The 25,688-nt window shown below is 41.4% G+C and overlaps 2 protein-coding genes across 2 annotated transcripts; one reads left to right on the top strand and one right to left on the bottom strand.

The window, feature by feature from the left end:
- Positions 1-538: 538 nt before the first annotated feature.
- On the top strand, positions 539-25,265 carry inpp4aa (inositol polyphosphate-4-phosphatase type I Aa). The gene is made up of 24 exons (XM_085433649.1): positions 539-639; positions 10,035-10,293; positions 10,389-10,433; positions 12,012-12,130; positions 12,215-12,331; positions 12,501-12,580; positions 12,688-12,805; positions 13,130-13,220; positions 13,342-13,489; positions 17,058-17,188; positions 17,474-17,578; positions 17,685-17,793; positions 17,883-17,900; positions 18,018-18,189; positions 19,149-19,427; positions 19,519-19,666; positions 19,939-19,971; positions 20,647-20,819; positions 20,937-21,060; positions 21,457-21,724; positions 22,134-22,231; positions 22,326-22,438; positions 22,529-22,683; positions 22,773-25,265. The coding sequence occupies exons 2-24, from the start codon at positions 10,194-10,196 to the stop codon at positions 22,903-22,905; spliced, it is 2,877 nt and encodes a 958-aa protein (XP_085289775.1). The 5' UTR covers positions 539-639; positions 10,035-10,193; the 3' UTR covers positions 22,906-25,265.
- On the bottom strand, positions 2,531-6,781 carry LOC146690636 (phospholipase A and acyltransferase 2-like). Its single transcript, XM_085435053.1, has 4 exons — positions 6,689-6,781; positions 5,499-5,619; positions 5,116-5,414; positions 2,531-3,347 (listed from the first exon to the last, which is right to left on the bottom strand). Exons 1-4 carry the CDS (start codon positions 6,704-6,706, stop codon positions 3,264-3,266), a joined length of 522 nt encoding a protein of 173 aa, XP_085291179.1. The 5' UTR covers positions 6,707-6,781; the 3' UTR covers positions 2,531-3,263.
- Positions 25,266-25,688: the final 423 nt, after the last annotated feature.

Raw genomic sequence — 25,688 nt, forward strand, 5'->3', positions numbered from 1 at the left:
TTAGCGTATTGTCTGTCTTGTCTTAATGTTGGTTTAAAATGGAGCACTGTAACAAAAAATAATTTCCCCCAGGGATCAATAAAGTATTCTGATTCTGATTCTGATTCTGATATATATCCTGCAGAGGAAACTGATTTGAATGACACCGAAGGACTCACTGAATTTAATTTAGAGGGATAGTTTAAAGATTGTTTAACGAAAACGAAAAAATTTTTGTTAGTTAATCATCAAAAACATTATTTGGGATTGTTTTGTGTACAGCTGTGAGATGCAGTTCATGGATGTCCTGACTGGCAGCAGCTTCATTTCTCAGGATGACAGTGATCTCAAGATCACTGCCAATGGAGTAAAACTGTCCCTGGATAGAAAAACACAGAGAAACTCTGACAGAACGCACAACAAAAAGGGAAAAGGCAGCCAACGTTTAAAAGAGAGCTTTGAATGTCTTTTAACGAAGCCTGGAGAGAATAAATCCTGGCCGACATCTCCCCCCAGTGGACGGAGGAGGCATTACCATCTATGTAGGTATTACGTCTCTGATGTGTCAGAGGGAGTCAGGGCGAGTCTCGACTGCAGACATCGTCGATGCGCGCAGGATGCTCATCAGCATGACAAGAAACCATCGCTTTTCTCTTGAAGGTTAGACATTTGTGTTTGTTTCTAATTCCTCGTATTATTATTTCACGGTTTCTCGAGGGTTTTTGCTCCCGGATATGAAAGCTGTCTCAAAGCGAGAGCACCGCCTCGCAGCGGGATCACAATAATACGTGTTTTACAGTCGTAGCAAAAAACAAATGAATAAAATAAAATGTGTGCAGCTGATTTGTTTTAAATTTAAAACAGTGCTAAACGAGCTGTGGGTCACAACCCGCAGCGCCGTGCTGCTGCCTCCCTCAGTGAGCATCAGCAGACATAATGACGCAATGTTTGTTATTATTTGGTAGTGTCGGTGAATGAGCATATATCCACGCTTTAAGTATGGTGTCAATGGGCCTGTCATTGGCTAAACCTTCCATAAATAGATTTGTAGTGGGAAGCTTCGGCCTGTTGTTTATTTCCACGCAGACTGCCTGCTGAATAACACCCAGCTTTCTGCTGAAGCCTGAAAGAGTGTGTATCTGATATTTTGAGGTTATATGTTGGGGGCTTTTTTTTTATAATGCACTGGTTGCATCCAGTGTCATATTTACTGCTTTATGAAGCCAGAGTCCTCCCTGATGTTCCCAAGGGGCAGGGAAAGGATTAAATTTGATCTTCTGAGCCACTCTTTTCATAACAGAGCAGGCACTGGGTTCTTTGGGGATTCACTTCTGTCTGCCCTTTCTGTCCTGTGCTCATGTCTGTTTCAGAGGAGTATTTTTGATTGAACAAATCAGATTTGCCACGTTCTGCCTAGTGTGTTGAGGGAAATCCATGACTTATTCTCCCGAGAATCCATTTGGTTGAAACATAACCTAAAGCAGTTCATCTCAGTTGAGCTTCCTTTATAATTCTCAGTTCTCTGAAGAAGACTTCTTTTTCCCGCTTTCTAAATGTTCTCTTCATATATTCTCGTCTTCTTCAATCAGTTTGATCAGAGAGCATTTTACGGCTCAGCTTCCATGATTATTGGTGCATCCATGTGCACGTGGCTGTGACAGACATTTCCATATGCCAGGTAAGCTGATTGTAGACCAGATTCAAGGGAGAGCAGCGAGGCACAGGCCAGCTCTGGACTGAATCTGAATCAATAAATGGAAATGAAGAAGAACATTGAGGTTACAGAGGGACAAGGGAAAGGAAGTTGGCTTAAATAACAAAAAGAAAACAAAAACAAAAGAAAAACACAGGATTGATCACAAAGGGATGAGGAGAAGGAGGAGAAGCTGTGGAAGCGCTGCAGTGCAGCCGGTGCTGACAGCACCTGCAGGGGGTGAGCCGCCAGACCAACAAACTGGGACACATTTGTCTCCAAAGCATCCCAGTGGACTCAGGAGCTCCCGAATCTCCGCACTCTTAGTTACTACACACCATTTCACCTGCTTCCCTGCAGCATGTTCACCATGTTTGTTGCCACACTGTTCAGCTAGAAAACAGAAACAGGGTCTGTTTAGTGTGTGATTGGGGTCAGATGTCACCTTCAGGACAGCAGCTGGATTTATCCTCTTGCTCAGTTTAGGATGACGATGAAGAATTAGCTGACGCGCTGTCTGACTTCATCCCTCTGGTGCAGGACAGAAACTTGCATTCATTTTGACCATTATCATCTTCTTCAGCTGAACTCCAGTAAAACCAAATTAACATTGCAAGATTGTTGTTGTCATCAGCTTTGGTGGATGTTTGAGATCTTGGAGTGGACTTTTGCTTAATACACTGTTTCAGGTAGTTTGCTTTCAGATAAAATATGCATAAAACCACCTTTACTGACAGCAGCTATACAGCGAGGTAAGCTGCACACACTTTTAACGTCAGCATAAAATTATGTCAAAGAGAGGAAATCAGCTACTTATACACTGTGGTCATCCCTGAGACCAGAAACAACCCATTGGTGTTCTTGGGTCATTAATCCAATATATGTTTATTGGTATCAGTATTTATAACAGCTGTTAAAGGAACCTTCTTTTTTTTCAAAGTTAAGAAAAGATGGGAGAAACACCCTTCACCACACTGAGTGTTGATGTTGCATAGTTCATCCACCAGAGGGCTCCCTGCAGCTTCTCTGTTGGAAGCAGCCTCAGAGCGTAAACGAGTAAACAAGTAAATAAATACAAATAACAAATGTTAGGTGAATTTGTTCATGTTTTGTGACTGAACAGAAAAATATATCTGATATATTATATGAGAACATCAGTAGAACATCAGTATCTACATTTTTTTTTATCACACGTTATCTTTTGGCGTTATAATCATCACGTGCTTTCAGCTTGCCAGCGTGTGGTTTGTCGTGGTGAACCTTATAGCTTCAGGGCTTTTGCTCGGCCAAATTATGAATCCCAAGATTGTTTTTTTCTCTGGAGGAATTATTAAAGATATTTTGCTGAGAAAAAATATTTATCGGTTTCAACTAAGCATTTGCAAATGAATAAATAAGGGCAAAAAACAAGTAAGTTTAAACCTTGCAGTACATACTGCCAATCCCATAAGTGGCTTCATAAAAAAATAATCAGGCTAAGCTCCATAAAGGGCCAGACAAAGAGAACATGTTGGATATTTACGGTGATGTGACTCAGAAAGACCAAACCGAGGCACCGCACAAGTTCATATATGTAGAAATGAAAAGGTTTCTAATCAGTTTGCTTTGAGTTGACAATGTCTTTGAAAACTGTAGTTGCTCCTGTGCACTCTTCATTCTTGGGTTTTGCAGGGATCTAAAGAAAGAATAACCGTGTTATTAATACGATTAGCACTCATACTCACAATACTTCTACTACTGCTAATAATAATCTGACCATTTTCCTGTTAATATAAAACATATTTGGTTTTGTAAAATTTCCAGTACCGACTGATATATGAAGTGCAGTTCATAAATCAGTCCAGATGACAAAGCTGTTGATGTTCTCTCATGTTGTACGCTGTTCAAACAACTTAAAGGAAGACTTTTTAATCAGAGTACTGCATGAAGTCTGTTAACATCTGGGATACTGATCAGGTTATTTAAGTAGCAGACAGCGTTGTTAATCAGTTTCAGCTGGTTTGGTGTTAATGAAATTGACAACAGGTGCATTAAAGATGCAACAATGGTAAATGGTAAATGGCCTGTATTTATATAGCGCTTTACATATCCAGTCACCCACCCATTCACACACACATTCGCACACTGGTGATGGTAAGCTACATTGTAACCACAGCCACCCTGGGGCGCACTGACAGAGGCGAGGCTGCCGGACACTGGCGCCACCGGGCCCTCTGACCACCACCAGTAGGCAACAGGTGAAGTGTCTTGCCCAAGGACACAACGACCGAGACTGTCCAAGCCAGGGCTCGAACCGGCAACCTTCCGATTACAAGGCGAACTCCTAACTCTTGAGCCACGATCAATGAGACAACATCCAAAACAGGAATGGTTTTACAGGTATACTACTGGAATTTTTCCCCTCCTCCTTATTTCTGACTGGTTTTTCACTGGTTTTTGCATTTGGCTGGGGTCAGTGTCGTTACTCATAGCATGAAGTGCTATCTGGACCCTACAGAGGTTGCATAGGTAGTCCACATCAGTATGTTTCCCAGCACAATCTCAAGAACATGGAAGAGATTCTATAAGACAGGCAGTTACTCTAGGAGAGCTAGACAGGGCTGCAGAAAGTCGTTAACCTATCAGCAGGTCTGTTGTTTGCTCCTTTGTAGAAGGAGGAACAGAATGAGAACTGCCAAAGCTACAAAGTGATGTCCAACAGGACACAGTGTGAATGCCTCTGACTAAACAATCACAATCAGACTTCATGAGGGTGATCTGAGTGCCTGACATTCACTAGTGTACCCTGTGCTCACTGCTCAGCACTGTGGAGCCACATTGGTACTTTCCATATAATACTGGCAGATCCACCACTTGTGTGCTGTGCTTTTAACAGATGAGAGAAGGGTCTGGAGAAGCTGTGGAGAACATTATACTGCCTGTAACATCGTTCAGCATGAACGGTTTAGTGGTGGGTTAGCGGTGGTCTGGGGAGGTATATTCTTGGAGCGACGCAGACCTCTAAAGGCTGGGCAACGGCACATGACTGCTATTAGGTATCGGGATAGAGTCGTTGGATCCACTGTAAGACCCTCTGCTGGTGCAGTGGGTGCTGGGTTCCTCCTGCTGCAAACAGTGTCTGGGTTCATGTGGCTAGAGAATGCAGCTAGTTCCTGGAAGGAGGTTTTGGTACCATTGATTGGCCCCCATGCTCACCTAACCTAAATCCAGTAGAGCACCTGTGGGACAATATGCTTCAGTCCATCCAACACAGTCAGGTTGCACCTCAGATTGTCCTCTGTGATGCTCTGGTCCAGATTTAGGAGGAGATCCCCCAGGAAACCGTTCATATTCTCATTAGGAGCATGTCCCAACATTATCATGCATGATTTCAAGCACATGAAGGCCAGTGTATTACCACATCTTAAATGATAATCAGAAGTTTTTTCGAGTGACGGCATTACCTGGTTGCAGACAGCTTTCCCGTAGCGTATGAAAGTGGCAAAGTGCTCGCAGTTTAGAGTAAAAAGGTTATATGGAAGGGATTGATTGAGAAGGGCGTCACGGCGTAGCCTCATATCCTCAGGTGCTGAAGGTGTGAAGGCATGGCGATTGTTACTGACCAACGCATGGGCTCCATGTGGGACATTGACCTCACCAACAGGGACTCTGCGAATCTTGGTTTCTCCAAGGAGAAGGTCCCCACATACTGGCATGATTTTTTGCAGATAAGTACGAACAGTTGTCATTAGTTGCTTCTCATCTTGGAAAAAAAAAGGAAACAAGAAATGTTAGTGTTATAATTTGCCTGTTTAATGAATGCAATGAACACACATGTTTTACTCACCTGCAACCGCAAAATGGATTACATGTCCATCGTCATCATAGATGGCCCAGTGCGAATATCCGAGTGGGTAGGAAAACTCAATCAAGTCTCCAAATTTTGCAGTGGATACAATGTTATCAATCTGTGTTAATAACAGTTAATAATTAGAATAAAAGAAGCAAGTAGTGACACATCTCCACCCACTACCACTCCCCGTGTACCCAGATAACAGGTTCAGCTACATTACAGAAAGTGGCTGACACATTTGTTTTTTTAGTACAGGCAATCTGCTTGTCAGAGGTAAAACTTACCCAGTTTCAGTCAGCATCTGAATACATTTTAATGTTGCAGAACTATTATACTGTATTTGTATTATTTGCCAGACAGGCTGGTTTGAGTTTTTCAGAAAATGCGGATTTTCTGGGATTTTTCCATACAGCTGTCTTTAGTGTTTACAGAGAGTGTGAGCGGTGGTTCCCTGTTTCAAAGTAGCGGTCAAAATACTTTGAACTGATAGAAAGGCAACAGCAACTCAAATACCAGCAGAGGTATGCAGAAGAGCACCTCTAAAGGCACAACACATAAAACCTTAAAGCAGATGGGCTATAGCAGCAGAAGACCGCACTGAGTAACAATCCTGTCAGCTAAGAACAAGAAACTGAGGCTAAAGTTCACAGAGACTCACTAAAACTGAGAAAGAGAAGATGGGCAAAACGTTGCCTGATTCAGTGAGTTTCAACTTTTCCTCCAACATCCGGGTATTAGGGTCACAATTTGGCATAAACAGCATGGAAGCATGGATCCATCCTCCATAAACCAACAGTTCAGGCTTCTAGTGGTGTAATGGTGTGGTGGATCTTTTCTGGCACACTTTGGACCTAAGCACCAGCTAAGCACCGTTTAAACACCACAACCAGCATGTGTACCCAACTACTGAAAATAAATCTGGAAGCTCAAATCATCTTAAACTAGTTTCATGAACATGATATTGAGTCCTCTGAACTAAATGTTACGAGATTTCAGTCAAAAGAGCATCTTTGGGATTCGGGGACACCTCATGGATGGGGAACTGTGTGACGCTATCGTGTCAACATGGACCAAAATCTCTGAGAAATGTTCCCAGCACCTTGTTGAATGGCAGGAGGAATTAAAGAATCAAAGCAGCTCTGAAGGTAAAAGTGTCCAGTCAGTATAGATAGATAGAAACTTACCTGCTGTTGATAATTCATGGCTGACTCGCAGTTATTTAGGTTTAAAATGAGAACTCCTGCAGCTCTCCCAGTCTGGTGTGTTTGCTGCGCTACTACATTCAACAATTAACTAACAATAAAGTAAAAAACAAAGCAATTTCTGTCAAGTCTCCTCCCAGTTCCACTCCCCGTCAAGTCAGTGAACAGGTTCAGCTGCATTACATCAAGTGGCTTTTCATAAATGAGCTGATCTAGCTCGAGGCGACCTGCTGAAGTTCAAACCGAGTGAAAAGGAGTGAAAAGCTACTTAAATAATGGTTTAATTAAATAATGTAACAGGATCCAAAGGAAGTCTTAGTGAAGCTTACCACCAAATTCCCACTTCATTTTGTGTGTATGGATTGTAAATTGCTAGTAAACTTTACTTGCAATTTACAATTTACTTACTTATTCTACTTCCCACTTTTCTACTATAGCTATACTATGAGCTGTGACAGATGTGACAGACATGAAGGTTTAGACTGCTGGTTGGATTTATAAACATTTTAAAAATATAACCCTGAAGTTCAGAAAATGGAACCTTCTGTGTGATATAGCAGAAATTTGTGGGGGAAAATGGGGAAAATTCACAGCATCAAATAGCATCTTTTGCCAAAACAGCAGCTGAAAAAGTAAAAACGTAAATATTTAGTAAGTGATTATCATTCATCACTTCTAATGATGATTAAGTCTTTTAATTGGATTGGAAAGTGGTTGTTTCAGCACTAGTTCCAGCCCCACATATGTGAACTGAGTGTATCTGATGACCGTCAGACAGATGAAATGAAGATGATCCTTCGCTCCCTGTGGCTTTGCATTAGATCCTCTATTGGTTTCCTAGAGAGCTTCCCACAATGCCCCAGGCAGTGGCGATTACAGCGTGCTAAATGCCAACCCCACTGTCAATGACTCCTACACAGCCTAATGAGGCAGAGCATCCATGCTGTAATTGTCATTTGTTTAGATCTCACATGAAGGTGTGAAGACAGGAATTAAACTACCACGGAGAATCACGCTGACTAAACTGTATGTGTGTGAGGTGAGTTCTAGCGCTGTGCGTGTGTGTCGCCGGGACGCCGCGTTTTCATTTGCACGTGTCGTGTGACGTCAGAGAGGATTCATGTGTAAAAATAGACTTCCTTTGCAGAGGTCTTCACACATGAATGGACAGAAACACTCACACACAGATGTTCTCCCCTCATCAGTGTAGCATCAAATAAACAGCAACACACAGAGACAGATGAACGCGTTGATACGACCCTCGTCTCTGTGTATGAGGAGGCAGTGATCGCGCTGAGCAAAGGCAGGTTGTATAGTTGTGTAAGCAAACATATACCAGAGAGGTTAACGGAGTCTGACATCTCACAGGAATTTGAAGCAGCTCATCGGACCACTTGCTGAATCCTTTTCATTTCTTTTAACATTACACGTTTGCTTCATGCATTTCTGGCATACAGTATTCCTTACCGAGGCTTTTTGCTTTCAAATCTCTTCTCCTCTGTCTTTGCTGAAAGGAGAGCGCTTACTGCAGAAAACAATATTGCGACAGTGTGTCAGCTCACAGGACAAAAATAGATATAGAAACAGCTTTAATTACTTGCACACCAGAAGAGACGTGTACTCACTATGGAGAACTGTGTCAGCCCTCTTTTCTAAAATATTTTTCTAGGAAGAGGAGGTGCTGTGATTTACTGAAATATGTGCAGCGTTGATCAAAATCAGACAGTATTTTTCTGAATCCACCCCTTTTGACAAGATCCTTTGAAGTGATCCTAAACCACGACAGAGCTTCCACCGTGTTTTACAGGTAGCGGTGGACGCTCACTGTCCCTCCTCCTGCTACCAGTGAGCAGCACATGGATCAACTGAAGGCAGATGCATCTCTCAGGCCCTGTGTCATTCTTTGCTGGATTTTTTCCTGTTTCTTAAGGACATGACTTAACATTGCTTAACAAACAAAGAAATCTTCCTCTAAATATTATCAGGTACAAAGACCGGACTGAAAACGAATGAAAAAAGGTCCAAAGAAATAATTTGAAAGGCTTCCTCAAAGCCTGGTGAACAATTGCAAAGTTGAATATTAAAATAAAATCTGGATCCTTGTGAATAAACTATAAAAAAATGAGGGATGGCTTAAAAAACTTAACTTAAAATACTGACAATGCTCTATTTTTTTAACCATATGTTATTATTTTTGTGGTTTCACTGATTTCTTTAAGCATTTAGCCTGAATAAAAATTGTTTTTCAGACTGAAAGTTAAAGAAAACAGTTAACCCAAACAATAGACGTATTACTAATCATTTAAGAAAATAATTTCCAGATTAACTGATAATAAAAAATAACCCGTGAATGTAGATCCACGTCTCCAACAGATCTAGATCAGCAGTGGTTTAATCTTTTGTCTCTTTCTGTTAGTTGGAAGAAGATGAAGTCAGGGGGAGATTGTTAATGTTGCACTGGAGCCAGATCTCCTCTGCTGGCACACTTGGCACAGCTTTAGTTTCCTGCTGTAGTGAATAATTTTGGCAGGTGCAGCGTCAGCAGGAAATTAACAAACCCTACGTGCTGTTTCTTTTGTATTGTCAGCCCCAGTGAAATGGTGATTGTTGTATTTGCAGTTAAACTATGAATAAAATGCTATTAGAGTGAAGTAAACAGCATTGTTGCTATTAAAACCTGATTGTATAGTGCAATTATCAGTGTACAGACCTATCACTTGATTTAGACAAGTGCATCACATCTACAAGCCAGTTTTGTGAACGTGGTTTGAGAGGTTGTGGAGATTATGAGTTTTTCTGTTACGTCTGTTTTCTATGTGAGCATTTCTGATTTTCTTTACCTGACTCCCTGCTCCTGTGTTGGTTATTAGGTTTGTCTAAAACCAGGAAAGCACGAATAGCATCAGGACGTCAATTCAGTGTGCTGCAGTGCTGTTTTTTTTCTACAGCTGTGTGAAGTCTCACTTTTTCTCTCAGAAAATGTTCTCGCCGCCTATATTAGCACGTTAACATGGGGATAAAAATATTTAGAGCAATGACACAGAGTTGCAAAACCTACAGCGCCGTTCGCCTCAGAATGAAGCATCTGTGGAAACATCATCGAGCTATTATTAGTTATTCATCCTTTAACCCTGTGAAAAAAAAGAGGAATGTAACCGGATTTTGAGCATGTGTGCTGCAAAGTGGCTTCCTTTATGTGACTAACTGCGAGCACATTGCTATTTTTCGGAGCTCAGCTGCTGTCGTGATGATGAGTTTGATGTCAGTATCAAAGAGCTGAAGATGTCCAGTTCTGTCTGATTTGCCTCGTTTTCTTTCTTTCTGTCAGGTTCCGCAGTGACAAAAGTGTGACTGCTCAGATCCACACGCACACACGTCATAAGAAGGCTTACGCAAGAGTTTTGACTCTGTTCCTGCTCGACATTGTTCTGCTCTTCAGGCCTTTTTTACTCAAAAACAAAATCCTCAGCCCTGACCTGAAACCACCATGTCTGGGAAGGAGCGCAGCCCCCGCCATCGGCCATGGTCGGTCTACCGGGCTAATACGTTTGATCTCTCTGCTGAGATGATGGGGTTGGCTCTCTCAGGTAACCAAGTAACTGCTACCATGGTAACCTTACTTCATTGATAACAAAACTGTAAAGAGCTTCTGCTCATCTCTGTTTCGCTCTCTTCCCCACAGGCAGCAGTCAGGACCCAGATGAGCCCGTGCTGGAGTTCAGCGTGGGTATGTTCAGGATGTGTTTGTAGATATTGTTGCTGCACCTTACTGATGCACCAGACTGTTTATTATGTTCTACTAGAATTAATATGGTAGTGTTCAAATTATTTTATTTTGATCGATCCACAAATGCACGAGCATTTATGCAGCTAATGCTTGATATCAGAGTCCCTGTAGAAGCAAGACTCACCACTCAGCAGCCATCTTGGAGACACCCATAAGCACTTCATTTGGCAGTTAATTTAATTAGTCACAGCACAATAAAAATCCCCACAATAAGGAAATATTGAAACTTTTTTTAACTCTTAAACCACATATCATCTTCCACTGCTGTCTCTGGATTTTGTCTCTGTTGATGTTCCTTAATCCTCTAAAGCATATTAACAAGTCACAGTGCTGCCAACACTCCAAAACCAAAAACTCATTTATGCATCATATGTCTGCAGCTATCTGAAGTCCACAGCTGGTTAACTCTTCTCGAATGCACTGTTTGGGTGTTTCAAAATGATTCCTTTGACATAGGGATGCATCATCCTACAAAGCTACACTAATCTGTCATTAAAACTTTGGAGTAAGGTGCTGCTTATCCTCAACTCTGTGCAGCATTTAAGCATTTTTTAGATCGTCCCACTGCTCAGCATAAATTGCTAGATGCAGTGAGGCAGACATAGACAAAAAACAAACCTTTATTTAGGATGATTTGAGAGGCCAGAATTACAAAGTCTGCAAGATGGTGAGGAAGCTGAAACCCAGAGTTAAGATAACAAGATACAGGTGAACATCATCATAGACAATGAGATAGACGAGGAAGTTAAATGAAATAAAGTTAAACACGGGACACTAGAGACAAGTATCAAAATAAAACAGGAAGTGAAACATAGACACATGAATGAACTTAAAATAGTGGAGTTGACACAGAATGGTACAGGAAAATACTGAGGAGCAGTATTAAACTGAAACTATGAACCAAAGATTTAATACACATGAAAGTCAAGGTGAAAAATGATAAACAACAAGGAGGAGAACATCTTGAATAAGAACTCTATATCCAAAATACTATCTTTGTTTTTTTGCAGTGAGTTTTCAGCTCACTGTTTTCAGTGAACGCTGATAGTCAGCTAGTTAGTGAACATTTAAGAGCGTTTCGCATCTGAAGAGCCAGAAAGTTCCCTAATAAGCAGTAAGAGAGCAAAAAATAAGACAGAGAGAGAAATGAGGCCAGAAACAGAAACTAAGGGGATAATAGTTCAGCAGTTTTAAAAAAAATATTTTGCCTCACTACCATTAACTGGCTAAAAATGTTTAAATATTCTACTTTAAAACATGATGATTTGACTGCGATGCTGTGTTTTTGTTTTTTCATTCTCAGTCAGTTTAAGAAAAACTCATAAACATGATGTGTCCCCATAATTACTGGCTCCTATTTATTTTTTATCCACTAAAGAATTACTCAACAGCTGCTGCTTGTCAAGTACTAACTACTCCAACATACTATATTTAAATCCTCCCATTGCTACAGATTACAGACCATCCCACTGTTAAATCCCCCAGTTTGTAATCGCCTGTGTTTAAATGTCCCTGCAGCCTGCAGTGAGCTGGTGACTCCTGCACTGGACCGTAAGCCGACCAGCTTTGTGGCCGTCAGCTGCACCACTCCGCCCCAGGCCTTCTGGACTAAACACGCTCAGACTGAAATCATAGAGGTATGCTACCTTCTACCTCACTGTCACTTCCTGCCTGCCGTTGGATGCTTACACAGCCTTTTCCCCTCGTCTCTCTGTCTTCAGGGCACCAGTAACCCCATCTTCCTGAGCAGTATAGCTTTCTTTCAGGACTCTCTGATCACTCAGCAGACGCAGGTCAAGCTTTCAGTCTACGACGTAAAGGACCGCTCACAGGGCACGGTAACCCCCCCACCCCCGCCAAGACAATTTCTTACAAAGTCAATAAACTGTCTTTAGATTTTCCATTGCAAAAGTAAATAATGCTCTTCTTTAACAAATCCTTCGTAGTTGATGCTCATCTGGGTAGAACCCTCTAAATCCTTTCGGTTTGTGTGTTTTTATGTGACAGATGTACATGCTCGGCTCTGCCATGTTCTCCGTGAAGGAGCTGCTGCAGGACAAGCACCACAGACTGCACCTGACTCTCAGGTAAGAGGCACGCAGAGCACAATGTGACTTTTCTGTGTTACGAACTGCAGGTCGCATTTGGGTTTTTGGGGACGTTGCACTCACTTGGTTATCGCTTGATTTGTCAGGTCAGCGGAGAACGAGCGCGTGGGCAACATCACTGTCATTGCCTGGCAGATAGAGGAGAAACGTGAGCAGAGAGCTCCTGTCGCAAGATTACAGAGGGGGGATACTGTTAATGGAAGGGTAGGAATTCACAAAAATGACTTTCGAATGAGACTTTGTTTTATAGTTTGTGGCAATATTTGAAATTAAAGTATGAAAATGTATTATTTTTTGTTAATTGATACATTGAGACAATTTCCTGTTTTACTTTTAATTTTTTCCTGATGTCAAAGTACATGAAACATACCAGGAATAACAGCCACGGGCTTGTGAATGTGCTTGAATTCATTAAAACAATATAAAACAATTTTATTGAACTTCCTGCTTTTTCTGACTTTTTTGGTAATGTAAAGGTCAGCAGCACATCCTTCTTTATGCAAACATTGTTGTTTATGTGTGCATCAGATGGTTCTGCCTGTGGATGAAAGCCTAACTGAATCCATGGGCATCAAATCAAAGTCGTCCTCTTTGTGTAAAGATCCGCTGCTGAAGGCTGGTGAGTGAACTCTTATGTGAGCTGTTGCTACTCCGAGTTATGGGAAAGTTTCACAACCAGTAACATGTAGTTTGCTGGCAGTAACAATGGCAGTGCTCATTTATATTTTTCCTTGTTTTAGTGTTTGGTGGCGTCATGTCACGGACGTACCGTTTCCCCACTACGGATGGTAACCACCTGCGGATCCTGGAGCAGATGGCAGAGAGCGTCCTCTCCCTGCATATTCCTCGACAGTATGTCAAACTGCTGCTGGAGGAGGATGCTGTCAGGTATAATGTGAAAGATGTGTTGATGCTTTTTGAAGTGATGTCAACGTCTAATAAATGCGAACCTTTTAAGAAAGCGTTCTCTGCGTGCTACCATAGACTGTATATAAAAGATGGACGTGGTTCCGTATTGTCGCCAGTTGGTTTGTGGATTTTGAAGCCTCTGGTTTAGTTTTTACCTTCTTGGCATTTTGAAGCTGTAAGTGATCACATTTGGATAGGAGGCTGGATCGCTAAGCTATCAGGTGAAACTAGCATGTTTGGTTGGCACATGCTTCTTGTTTGTACAGTTAGCTTTTACATTTTAAATACTCCACAACTTCACAAACACATGTAGGAGCAGAGATTCAAATTAGCTTAGGTGATGCCTAGTAAGCAGATGTTTTGCCATCCATCTGTGTACCCACGCATTGATCAGTGAATGATTTTAAGCCAGTTTATTGGTTTCAGTGTCTTTGTTTGCAATGAATCATTTTGTTCATGGACTGAGAAGATTCTTGATTGGTTTAGTTTGTCTCCCAATATCCTCAGTCTTAGAGGCTATTTCTTTGTTAATGCCTCCTAGCAACATTGTTAGGTGACGGCTGTGTGCAAACAGGAATAGGACCCAAGATGCAGACTCCGGAGACAAACGTAAACCAAAACAGCTTTAATGCTGAACGCAAACATAACATAACTGGGAAAAACTGAAAATAAACTAACACCGGTGGACTGGCAAAACACACAGCAAAATAAACGGTAGATCACGACACAGACACAGAGAAACACAGGGCTTAAATACACAGAGGGAGCAATCAGGGAATGAGTAACAGGAGGGAAACACAGCTGGGACAAATCAGAACTGACGAGACCAAAGAAGCGTAAACTGAACACACTGAGATAAGACAGACCTTCAAAGTAAAACAGGAAACACATAACACAGACTCACATGCAGGCACTACAGAGGGAACAAACGTGGGACCAGGGCAGACACAAACACTGACTGGATGTGGGGATACAGCAGACAGGGAAGACAGCAACTATGGAACACAGACAGAAAACCAGAACACTAAAACTCTAACCAACCCCACCCAGAGAACCTAAACTAAGAATGATCCTAAAACCCATAAAGCAAAGCTAGAATATAATGAAATAACAAAATCAAAGAACCAAAAACACAAAACACTGGGTCAACGACCCAGGGACCCTAACAAACATAAGCAGCTTCTTTCTTTCTTTCTCCCAGCTGATCTCTTTTCTGGTGAGCTGCTGCCTCAAAGCAGCATTTTCTGCAGCCACCTCCTGGTTTTCCTTCTTTGAGTCTAGAAGGGCTTGTTGCAGGCTGTGCAGCATGCTGTTGGGAGCATGTGCGTGTTGCTGGGCAGCAAAATCCGGCTCATTTGTTTCAAGTGACTGAAAAACACAAAGTATACATGTGACAGGTAAAAATACTGACCCATCCCAATGCTGTAAACACTCAAAAATATAGGTCTTAACTCACACAACTGAACCGTTTTAGCTGTTTCAGTAAATACAGTCACTCAACACTGAGAACAAATATTAGCAAGCATCTGTATAATAGTCACAAGGTTGTGTCATACAAACTGTAGGTAAATAAAAAGGCATTCAGGCCTGAGATGATGCAATAAACTGTTACTTCGCCTGTTGCATTGTCGCTTTTCTCCATATTGGCTAAACACAGACAGTGTAGACCTGCTGAAGTCAGAGTACTGCTTCAGTGTTTCTCCTGGTTATTTTCTTCAGTCTTATTTCTGTAATTGTTCAAATGGTTTGATTCTGGTTTGGACTTCAGACTGTAATTGATGGAATTCTTCACAATTTTACATCAAAATATTATTATGTCCTGTTTGATTGAGGGGATCAAAGTGCTGTAGTTGTCGTAGCAACCCAGTTTGTTTGCTCTGTGTAAGAAAAACTTAAACTTGTACAAGTAAGTTAATGTAATTTATTTTTTTTAATGGTCATATTATGTAGCCAGCAGTACCTAAAGCTATGTAGCGGACACAATCGTCTGCACATATAAAATGTAATCATCCACACAAAATAAATTTTGCATTCACGTCTGAAGGCTGTAAGTAGTGATTTGGCTTCAGCTTGATGAATTTATATGAATACATCTCTTTTTATCCCCCTTCTCTAAAAATGCAGTAATTTGATGCTGAAGTCAAAGCAGTCTTTTAAGATCACAGTTTGTTTAGGTCATAAATATTAAGACATGAAACAAAGCTATTTAATACAGACACTTGGGGGGGAAAAATCTGATAGATTCCAGTTTGTGCATGTAAACAAGTAGTTTTCTTTTCATCTGATACAGGTTTCCCTTGGGCAGTGTTATTAGAAAACATTGCACACATTTTGCAGATGATACACAGTAATATGTAAGTATCATCTATGATATGCAGATAATGCAGTAGCCAGTCGATGCAAATCACTTATTTAACTACAGGCATGTCTTAAAGACATAAATGCATCCTGTGATTTTCTTCTGCTAAATTCAGACAAGAATGACGTGATTGTACTCGACCCTAAAGAGTCAGAAAGATGGCGTCTAACTAGATACTTACTCTGGATGACATTACCCTGACCTTCAGTAACACTGTAAGAAATCCTGAAGTTATTTTTATATATCAGGATTTGCCCTTCATTGCACACATTGCACAAATATACAGGGCTGCTTTCTTTCACCTATGCAATGCTGCTAAAATTAGAAACATCCTTTCTCAGAGTGATGCAGCAAGAGTACTGACAGGGATGAGAGATCGTATTTCTCCTATATTTGCTTCTCTTCGTTGGCTCCTTCTAAACCGACGACTGAATTTAAAGTCCTTCTCCTCACAAGGTCATCCCTTAGTTATACTGCTGTATCCTCAGACTGCTGCAAGACTCCCCATATGTTAATATGCCACTGCTGTATCCTCTCTTTGTTTCTTTCCCCTCAACCCCAACTGGTGACGTGACAGCAGATGGCTTCTACTCCCTGACCCTGGTTTTGTTGGAGGTTTCTTCCTGTTAAAAGGGGATTTGATTGTTGGGGGTTTTCTCTCTGATACTGTAGGATCCGGGGTACTTGTGTTTGAGCCAATAAAGGTGACACAGGTCATCCCATATAAATTAGTCCATGTAAATTACTAATTACTGTAATTTATTTATTTGTGGTGTTATTTGCTCCTTTAACTTTGCATTCTTATTGTGTTTTTGTTAGATTTGTGAAGCTCTTCTAGATGCATCTTACTTTTTTTTTTTTTTACAACCTTTTTCCCTGTCAAGAAATGACACTTATGAGGAATCTAACCAAGCGTGTACTTTTCACAGATTGTTTCGATTAAATAATAACTGCTTGAGGGTAAAACGCTGCTTAGTACTCCGAACCCCAAAAATGGCAAAGGTTAGAGAAAATGGTTTGAAGAGATATCCGCAGGCTTTCCCTTAATGGTTGACTTTAATGTCTGTAACTGCTTTACTGTTATGTTCATTTGCTCGTTCAGTTTATAACTGAATGAGCAGCACAAAACGCACTCTGTGAGCTGCTCCGTGCGTCAGCTAGATGCACTGATTGTTACTGCATGTGCAGGGTGTGCGAGCTGGAAGAACTGGGTGAGCTGTCTCCATGCTGGGAGAACCTCAGGAGGCAGATCATTACTCAGTACCAGACCATCATCCTCACCTACCAGGAGACCATAAGTGACCTGCATGAATATAAGGGTTAGTTCCATAATATACATTGTAAAGGGCCATCACACTGATTTTAAATGTCAAAATTAGTCTTGCACAATGTGACCAAAATGTATTGTTTTACAATTGGGGATGTTTCCTGATGTCAGGAAGTAAACAGCATTAACTCCCCTAATAAGATAAATGTTACAACATTGAAAATATAGCCTTTCTGACATCATGTACAGCTGTTAGCGGGTTTTAATCATTATTTTCTCCATCTTCCTTACACAGAATCACAAACAACTGCTTTTTCTCATTTCTGCTGCCCCACAGGTCCGTCATTTAAGTCTAGCACCTTGAAAGCTGAGAGGAAGTTGGAGTTCATCCCCACTAACCTACATATCCAGAGGATGAGAGTACAGGGAGAGTCTGGTTACGGTACGAATTTGTCCACAAATGTTTAATGCATGCTTTCTGTAACTTAATATTCACGTTTTTCATGGATTTCCTCCCTTCTTAATTTTATTTTCTAACCTTTAATCAGACCGGACGTACGACGTAGTAACTATTGGTGCGCCTGCAGCACATCATCAAGGCTTTAAAGGCTGCGGTCTCCGAAAGCTGCTGCACAAGCTCGAAGAAGCCAGGAAACAGTGAGTTGTTTGAAGCTTGCGTGAGGATTTGGTGGTTGTTTTTCATTTGAAGTTTATAACAAACCTTTTTTTTTTTTAAATTCAATCAGAACCCATGGAGAGGAGGGGTAAGGTTCTCTAAATCCTATTACAAGCTTTAAAAGTGGATAAAACCAAACCACACTTGTTTCTCAAGTAACCTCTTTTTCTTTCTTGCACACGCATCAATGCACACCTGGTTCCAGCTCTAAAGCAATGGCATACCAGCCTCAGGATGTTGTAAAAGCAAAGGAGCTGATTGGTCAGATTAACACTCTTAAGACACAAGTGTGTTACTACACTGAACGTCTGTCCCGAGCTGCCAAGGAGCGCTCAGCCAATGCTTTGGAGAGAACTCTGGCCATCCTAACAGAGAAGGTAAGACTGAACTGCAGGGATACTTAATATGTACAGTACTGTGCAAAAGTCTTAAGCCACCATATAATCATATAAGATTTTCAAAAGTGCTATTTTATGCCTGTCAAACAGTGTTATATTTGGCATATTGAAAAATTTAACAAAAGTAATGGAAAGAAATTATGTGTTTTGTGATTAGTGCCTAAATTTGCGAATTAGAATCAGCTCTTCAGTTTTATGTTATATGTAAACACAACACCGGTTCATCCCTTGATTTATGTTCCTTTTTTGTGCTTGAATGATTAATAGGTCAGTGTTAATGGGCTTAACAACCAAAAACACATTCATCTGTCAACAGTCAGGTACAAGGACTGGACTGAAAGTCTCCAAAGAAATACTTTGAAAGACTTTCAGAAAGCCTGGAGAACTATTTTTGAAGACCAGTTAATAAAAATTGCAACATCAAGATAAAAAGGTCATTAGAGTTAAAGATTCATTAGAATTAAAAGAAAATACAGGAAAGGATTCTAAAAACCTGACAAACTAACAAGGACTGAGGGAACTCACACAGATTAAATCCACACCAAGCAGAGAAAAGCACAGAGTAAAAACATAAAAGGTGACGTAAAGAAAAAACCTTCAAAATAAAACAGGAAGTGACTGGAAGAGACACACAGGAGAGGGCACTGAAGCCACAGAGAAATGAAAAAATAATAAATGAATGATGTTGCAGATTACAGCCAGTGCACTAGCACTATATATCACGACAATGCTGACAGCACTGTGACTGCCAGGCAACCTCTGACTCACACAAACACAGACTGACCAGGATGAAAAATTAATTCAGTTTCATTTTATTACCTTTAAGAGCCAGTTAATAAATGTTAATGTGTTAACGTGCTTTCATGTAATGTCTGTAGTGTAACATTTCTCAGTATAACTTATCCGTCTCCGTCTGTCCTGCACCGCTGCTCCTGTAGACTCGTCAGCTCGTGACCGTGTGCGACTCCAAGCTGCTGTCCACAGCCATCGTGGCTCTGGCAGCAGCCCGCCCAGAGTTCTCTCAGCAAAGCACCCCGTCGCCATCCTCCTCCCTCTCGCCCTCCTCTCGCTCTCCGTCCCGCTCCCCCTCTCGTCACCCCACCTCGCCCTCTCGTGCTACCACCTCACCCTCTCGCCACACAGCTCCTCTGGAGGGCAGTGAAGGGACTAAAAACAAGCGCGCTTCCATGCAGGCAGATTTGCATGAAGAGGAGTGGGTAAGAGAGGAGTCCATCTGCCACTTTTGGTTAATAATGTTTTTTATATGCATGTATATATGTTTGATTTGATTGATGGTTATTTGTGCAGGAGAAGATTTGGCTAAACGTGGATAAAAGCTTGGAGTGTGTGATCCAGAGAGTGGACAGGCTGCTGCAGCGGGACAAACTCCAGAGTGACAGCAGCTCTGAGGACGTCTTCCTGCTCGCCAGTGACGAGCCGGGTAACGCTAAGAAAGGTAAACGCACGTAGACAAGATTTTTGCATGAATCCACGTACTGAGTGAGCTCAGCCGTCTAATACGAACAAAGGTACAGGTATAAACTTTCAGGAGTCTCCAGACGTCATCATCATTATCATCCCTCTCAACTATCCTGAAGCAGACCCTGGCATGCTGTCTCAGTCATGTTAATCATCTCTATTGTTTAACAGCTGAAATAAATCTTTAAGATACAAGTCCAAGTGGAAATCTGTCTGTATCCAAACATTTTTATGTTCTCTCATTTGCAGAAAGCAGCCCAGAGGTTGAAAAGTCATCCCCAGGTAGGAGCACTGTTTCCTTTACGAACAGTAGGTACATGAAAAAGTATCACAGTGCAAGAACCGATGATTAAAAAGAGGCAGAGTAGATTAAAAAACACACACAACTGTAATTAGAAGGAAAAAGACATCACATGTAATGTCACATGTAAGCAGATCTTTAAAAGAGGAGGCAAAAACACGGTGTCTTCAACATTCTCAGTCTCAACTTTGGAACAGCCAGGAGGGCTGCAGGACCTGAGGCTGCTAACTGGTTAAATAAAATGTTTCTGCTACATAGCCTGGGCCCAGATCTAGACCTGCTTTGAGAGTGATCAGTATTAAATTAAATGATAAAAGCCTATAGTGAGACTGTGGAGAGAGCCAGGATAGCAGCGATGTGATAGTTTCTGCAAAAAGCAGCAACATCTGATAGAATCAGGAGAGATCTCTCACTTTTACACTGATGTTTGACTGATGCAGGCAAAAAAAAAAATTTTTCTCTGTAATTCTTTTGTTCGTCCTCCAAATTATTGCTATTTTTAAATAAACCATAAAAAAGAAAGATGTTTAATGAAAACTGCACAAATCATTTTAAATTTGCAGACACTGTGGGGTTGTGTGTATAGCTATTACTTCAGCCATTTGTTCAGGCTATTTCAGGATTTCTGATAGAAATGTCCTCTCAAATCCCTGCAGGTGAGTGGAGCGACGCCCTGTATCCTCTCCTCACCACGCTGACAGATTGCGTGTCTCTGATGAGCGACAAAGCCAAGAAAGCCATGGTGTTTCTGCTAATGCAGGACAGCGCCCCCACCATCGCCATGAGCCTCACCCTGCAGTACCGCCGCGACGTCGTCTTCTGCCAGACGGTCTGCCGCTAACTGCTATGACTATTACATGTACAGTGCATGAAACCCGTGCACGTGTAGGCTTGGACGTTTGTCCTTACTCAACGATTGTGATGATGTGATGTGTGCCGTTTACAGCTCACCGCTCTGATCTGCGGCTTCATTTTGAAGCTGAGGAACTGCCTCTGTGACTCAGGCTTCCTCAGGCAGCTGCACACCATCGGCCTGCTGGTGCAGTATGAGGGCCTGCTCAGCACTTATGGTAACTTTGTTTGTGCATGTTTGTGTATATAGAAATATGTAAAATCACAAAAGACTGTGTGCATCTTCCACTAATGATCTCCATGAAATTACACAGAAAATATTGTTATTATTTTTAGTAAAATTATTTTTAAAGCATTGCATTTCAAATAATAATGAGAATGAAAAAACTATAATTTCTATAGTATAATTTTTTTAAAGGTAGTAGTTGACTTAGGATCTGTTTAAAGGTACAAAAATTCAAAAGCTGCTGAAAAACTAATATAAAACTGGTTACAAAGCTTCCTTTAGCAAACTAAGTTTTGTGGTTTTTAATGTCTTTTAATATTAAAAGTCAATCAGAATTGACTCCCTGTCCATGCCCTGATTTTGTTCTTCCTTTGCCACATAAATGAAGGCGAGGAGCTGGCCATGTTGGAGGACATGAGCGTCGGAGTGATGGACCTGAGAAATGTCACCTTTAAAGTTACCCAGGCAACTTCTGGTTTCAGCCCCGACATGCTGCCGGTAATTACGGGGAACAGGAGCGGCTTTAACGTCAGGGTCCCGATGCCCGGGGCGATGTTTGACATGCTGCCACGAGAGATCCAAAACGGGATGCTGCTGCGAGTTCAGCCCGTCCTGTTCAACGTTGGCATTAACGAACAGCAGACTCTGGCTGAGAAGTGAGTCACTGAGACTAGAGGGCAGGAAAGGTAGAAAGAGATACCCATGCCAAGCTTGATAGGTCAGTCGCAAAAAGGCCAGTGAGCAGCACATTCGGCTTTAAAGCATATTTTTAAACCTCTGGCTGAATGAGGCTTGTTCACTGCATGGTCACTGCATAAATGTTCTCTCTTGCAAGACAACAAATTTAGATTTTTCTTAAAAAATGACTGTAAAGACGAGATTTTAAGTTACTAACTTTTAAAAACTGGGTTGATACATATGTGCGCTCGTTTTTATTGATGTTGCATTAAACTTTGAATGGCTGTGCTGGAAGTGAACCTCCTTCAGTACAGAAAAGCCAGACAGCAGCAGGCTATGTGTTATATTAATGAAAACTTTTAACTCTTAAATCATGCGTGTGTGCAGGTTCGGAGACACATCGCTGCAAGATGTCATCAACATGGAAAGCATGACTCGCCTCAGCTCGTACTACGACCAGTTTAAAGAGGTCCTTCCAGAAGACTGTGAGTGAAAGACATAATTTATTAGTGAGAAAAGTGTATTTTCCCCCCTTTTTTTTGTTCTTTGCTCACCACTCGTCCTCTGTCATCTCCTCAGGTCTCCCTCGCTCTCGTAGTACCACCAGCGTGCCCGAGCTGCTCAAACTGCTGAGCCAGAACGTGAACACCAAGAAGAACAAGAACGTGGAGATCCTGTGGCAAGCAGCTGAGGTAGACTCATCATCACTGCCTCTAATTCTAGCCCCTGAAGCGTAAAAGCTCTGTCTCCTTCTTCTAATCTCTTCCTCCGAATCCCCAAAGGTGTGTCGCCGCTTGAACGGAGTGCGTTTTACCAGCTGTAAGAGCGCTAAGGACCGCACAGCCATGTCTGTGACCCTGGAACAGTGTCAGATCCTGCAGCAGGAGCACGCCCTGGCCCCACAGGTCTTCTATCAGGCCTTGGACTGTATGCGCAGGTCAGTATCTACACCTAAAACACACTGGAAAAATAGTAATTTGCCAAAAAAGGGAAAAGAAAAAAAAAAGTATGACTTCTGTCTCACAGCGAGGGCTGCAGGAGAGAGAACACCATGAAGAATGTGGGATGTCGTAAATATGCCTTTAACGCCCTCCAGCTTAAGGCCTTTCCCAAACAATACCGCCCTCCAGAGGGGACATATGGGAAGGTCGAAACCTAAGTGGACTCTGCTATTTGGCAGAAACCAAAAGACTGTAAAGGGATGAAGAAGATGGCGCCACACAAACAAAAGCACCAACACAAACTGGAACAGCAGCCCTTTGTTCTGTGCTTAGTCATTGTTAAGATAATAAATGTCCAAGTGCCAGTGCTCACTGTAGATCATTTTCTAGCAGACTCCCCTCTCCTCTCAGTAGTATTAGATTCAAACACTTTTCACACATACTTCACAGCCACAGTCGGCGTTCTGTGTTACTTCGTAGCCAGTGTGCAGACAGTGTTTGCTGCTGTACCAGTTGTAGCATCGGGAAGCGTACAGTCTCTCTGGATTTATTTTAAGGAGACGTGCAAAAGCCTTTAGTTTTAGAAGAAAAAAGATGTGGCACACAGATGTATTTGTACTCAGCAGAGCAGCTTTTGTTGACGCTATCACACCATCAGTTAAGAAGTGAGACTGCTGATTATCTACAAAACATAAAACGCATTGAGCCCTTTTCAGACATTGGATTCCCACTGGCTTTACCTAGTGTGTCATTGACGCAAAAGTCATTTTACTTTTCATGTTCATCACATAAATCACTTCTTTCGGTTGGTCCCTTATCCCAAAGGGTTCACCACAGCAGGTAGCTCTGGATGTATGATCTGTTTTCTTTCCTGACTCAATTCCAAAGAGGAGTTTGTATCACCAGCTGGATGTGAATCTGAAACATTTTGCTTGGCAAGCACACATGTGTAAACCACCACACTAACAGAGCCTCAGACATACTGTGGGGGTAATAATCATTTGATCCCTTGCTCAATGGAGAGAGACAGAATATGAACCAAAAATCCAGAAAAAAACTCATAAAAAATTATAAATTGATTTGCATGGCAGAGCTTGTGTACCAGTGTGGAGATGCTGCTGTGGTGTTTTAGGTTGTCAGCTGAAAGGAGATATCTTCTTTTCTGAAGTCACTGTTGTGAACCAAAGCCTAAAACAACTGAAGTCTGCTGATTTCTGGATTCTGTCTTGGCTATTTCTTAGGCAGGAAGCCTAAGGTTCAGATGTTGCCAGACTGTAAGGAGTGCATGTCTGAAAGGGGCATTAAATTTATGTGCATATTGATCTGTGCCTCACCACAAACACAGCATGTGTGGTTCACGTCAAGCCAAGCCTAAAGCACTGAGGTACAATATAAATCCACTACGTAAAACAATTTCCATCTCATAGATTTTTGTCCTCTGTCCTACTTATTTTGGCAAATGACAGGGAATAATATGGGAACAGATATTAAGGTTTGTTCTTTTTGATCAACATATAAAGACAAGTTTAAAAGACAAGAGAAGCTAGCAAGATGTCACGGGATGCTAATGACCTATCTCCTGCTGTTAACTTTAAATCCACTCTAGGCAACATACAGGTCAATAAAGTTCATCAGAGCAAGCGTAGTCACTTGTTAGAGATGTTTCTCTGGAGATAAGCTGCTCAGCAGAATCTGCAGGAGTTGTTAAAATCAAAGAGCTTATTTTGTTTATTTTCCTTAAGCAGCCATCTCTTTGTCTTTCTACAAACACGTGAATATTCTGCACCACATCACTCCAATACAAGCACAGTTCTTTGACGAGTACGGCATATATCTGACACGACTCTGGCATTTTTATTGAAATGATGTCTTACCTAACTTCTGATGTTCTTCTGATGCTACACTGGAAGCATTAAAGGAGAACTTGTGGACAAATGGTGGGCTTCAGAGTGGTCCATCACTTTATTCCACAACTCTAACATGTCTAAGGAAACATTTCTGCAGGATCATATGCAGCGCTATGGTGGTTTGAGAGCCCTTCAAACTTGAAAAGGTTTTTATTGATTAAAGCAATGTGTGTCTTGGTTTTTCTCAGTTCTCTGAAAAATTATGCAGAAGTTCTTGATTAGAATCAGAAATCTTATTCGTTTTGCCTGCATGAAAAGATCTTCAGCTATATGTTATTGCAGCTGTACACCTCTGCAGTGATGTATGGGATATATGCAGTTTTGACTATCAATGAGAAGTTGATAAAGGTTTTTAGACTCAAGTGAAATAATGCATATTGCATTATTGTGATAACGAACACCTCTTTTGTTTTCTGTTTATTAGCTGTTTGCTTAAATTCTATAATGTGCAATACTTGCAGAGAAAGGGGTTTTATTTTGACCATGTTATTTATGTTCACATGGCTGGTGCTGCCAAATGCTGTTCTAGTTTCATCCATTGTTATCGAGTAAGTTATGACTTTGATCTGACCAGTTGTATGTGCAAACAGGATGAACAGGTACCAGCGACCTGCACACCACAAAGGTATGAACTGAAGCTGGATAATGAATAAAGGCTTGTCAATGGCAAAGTGGTGTGTCTGTGAATTATGCATTATGGTTAATTTATGGTACGGTGACATGTTGGTGCAGTGGTTAGCACTGTTGCCTGCTCCTGTGCCTGGGTGAGTTCTTTCTTGGTCCTCCCACAGTCAAAAGACATCCATTAAAATCCATTAAAAATTGATAGAAAACTCATATGAAGAAAAAGAGGTCTTTTGCTTTAACCAGCCTACATCAGTTTACTTCAAACAGCCAGCCAAATTTACTGTATGAAGCAACCTAGTTTCACCTAGTCAAAAACAAAGGACAAGGTGACTGAGCTAATTTGGGACACTGGGGTAAAACAGGCACTTAAACAGGGAACAGTGGAGCTGGCACTAAGTAAAATGAATGTAAAAGCATTGGAGGTGGGACAAGGGTCAGAGGGAAGGCATATTTAATATACAGGAAAA

This window comes from Copadichromis virginalis, linkage group LG16, assembly GCF_057382275.1.
Source record: "Copadichromis virginalis isolate Kocher_CV1m ecotype Utaka linkage group LG16, C_Virginalis_male_GT1.1, whole genome shotgun sequence".
Classification (NCBI taxonomy): Eukaryota; Metazoa; Chordata; class Actinopteri; order Cichliformes; family Cichlidae; genus Copadichromis; species Copadichromis virginalis.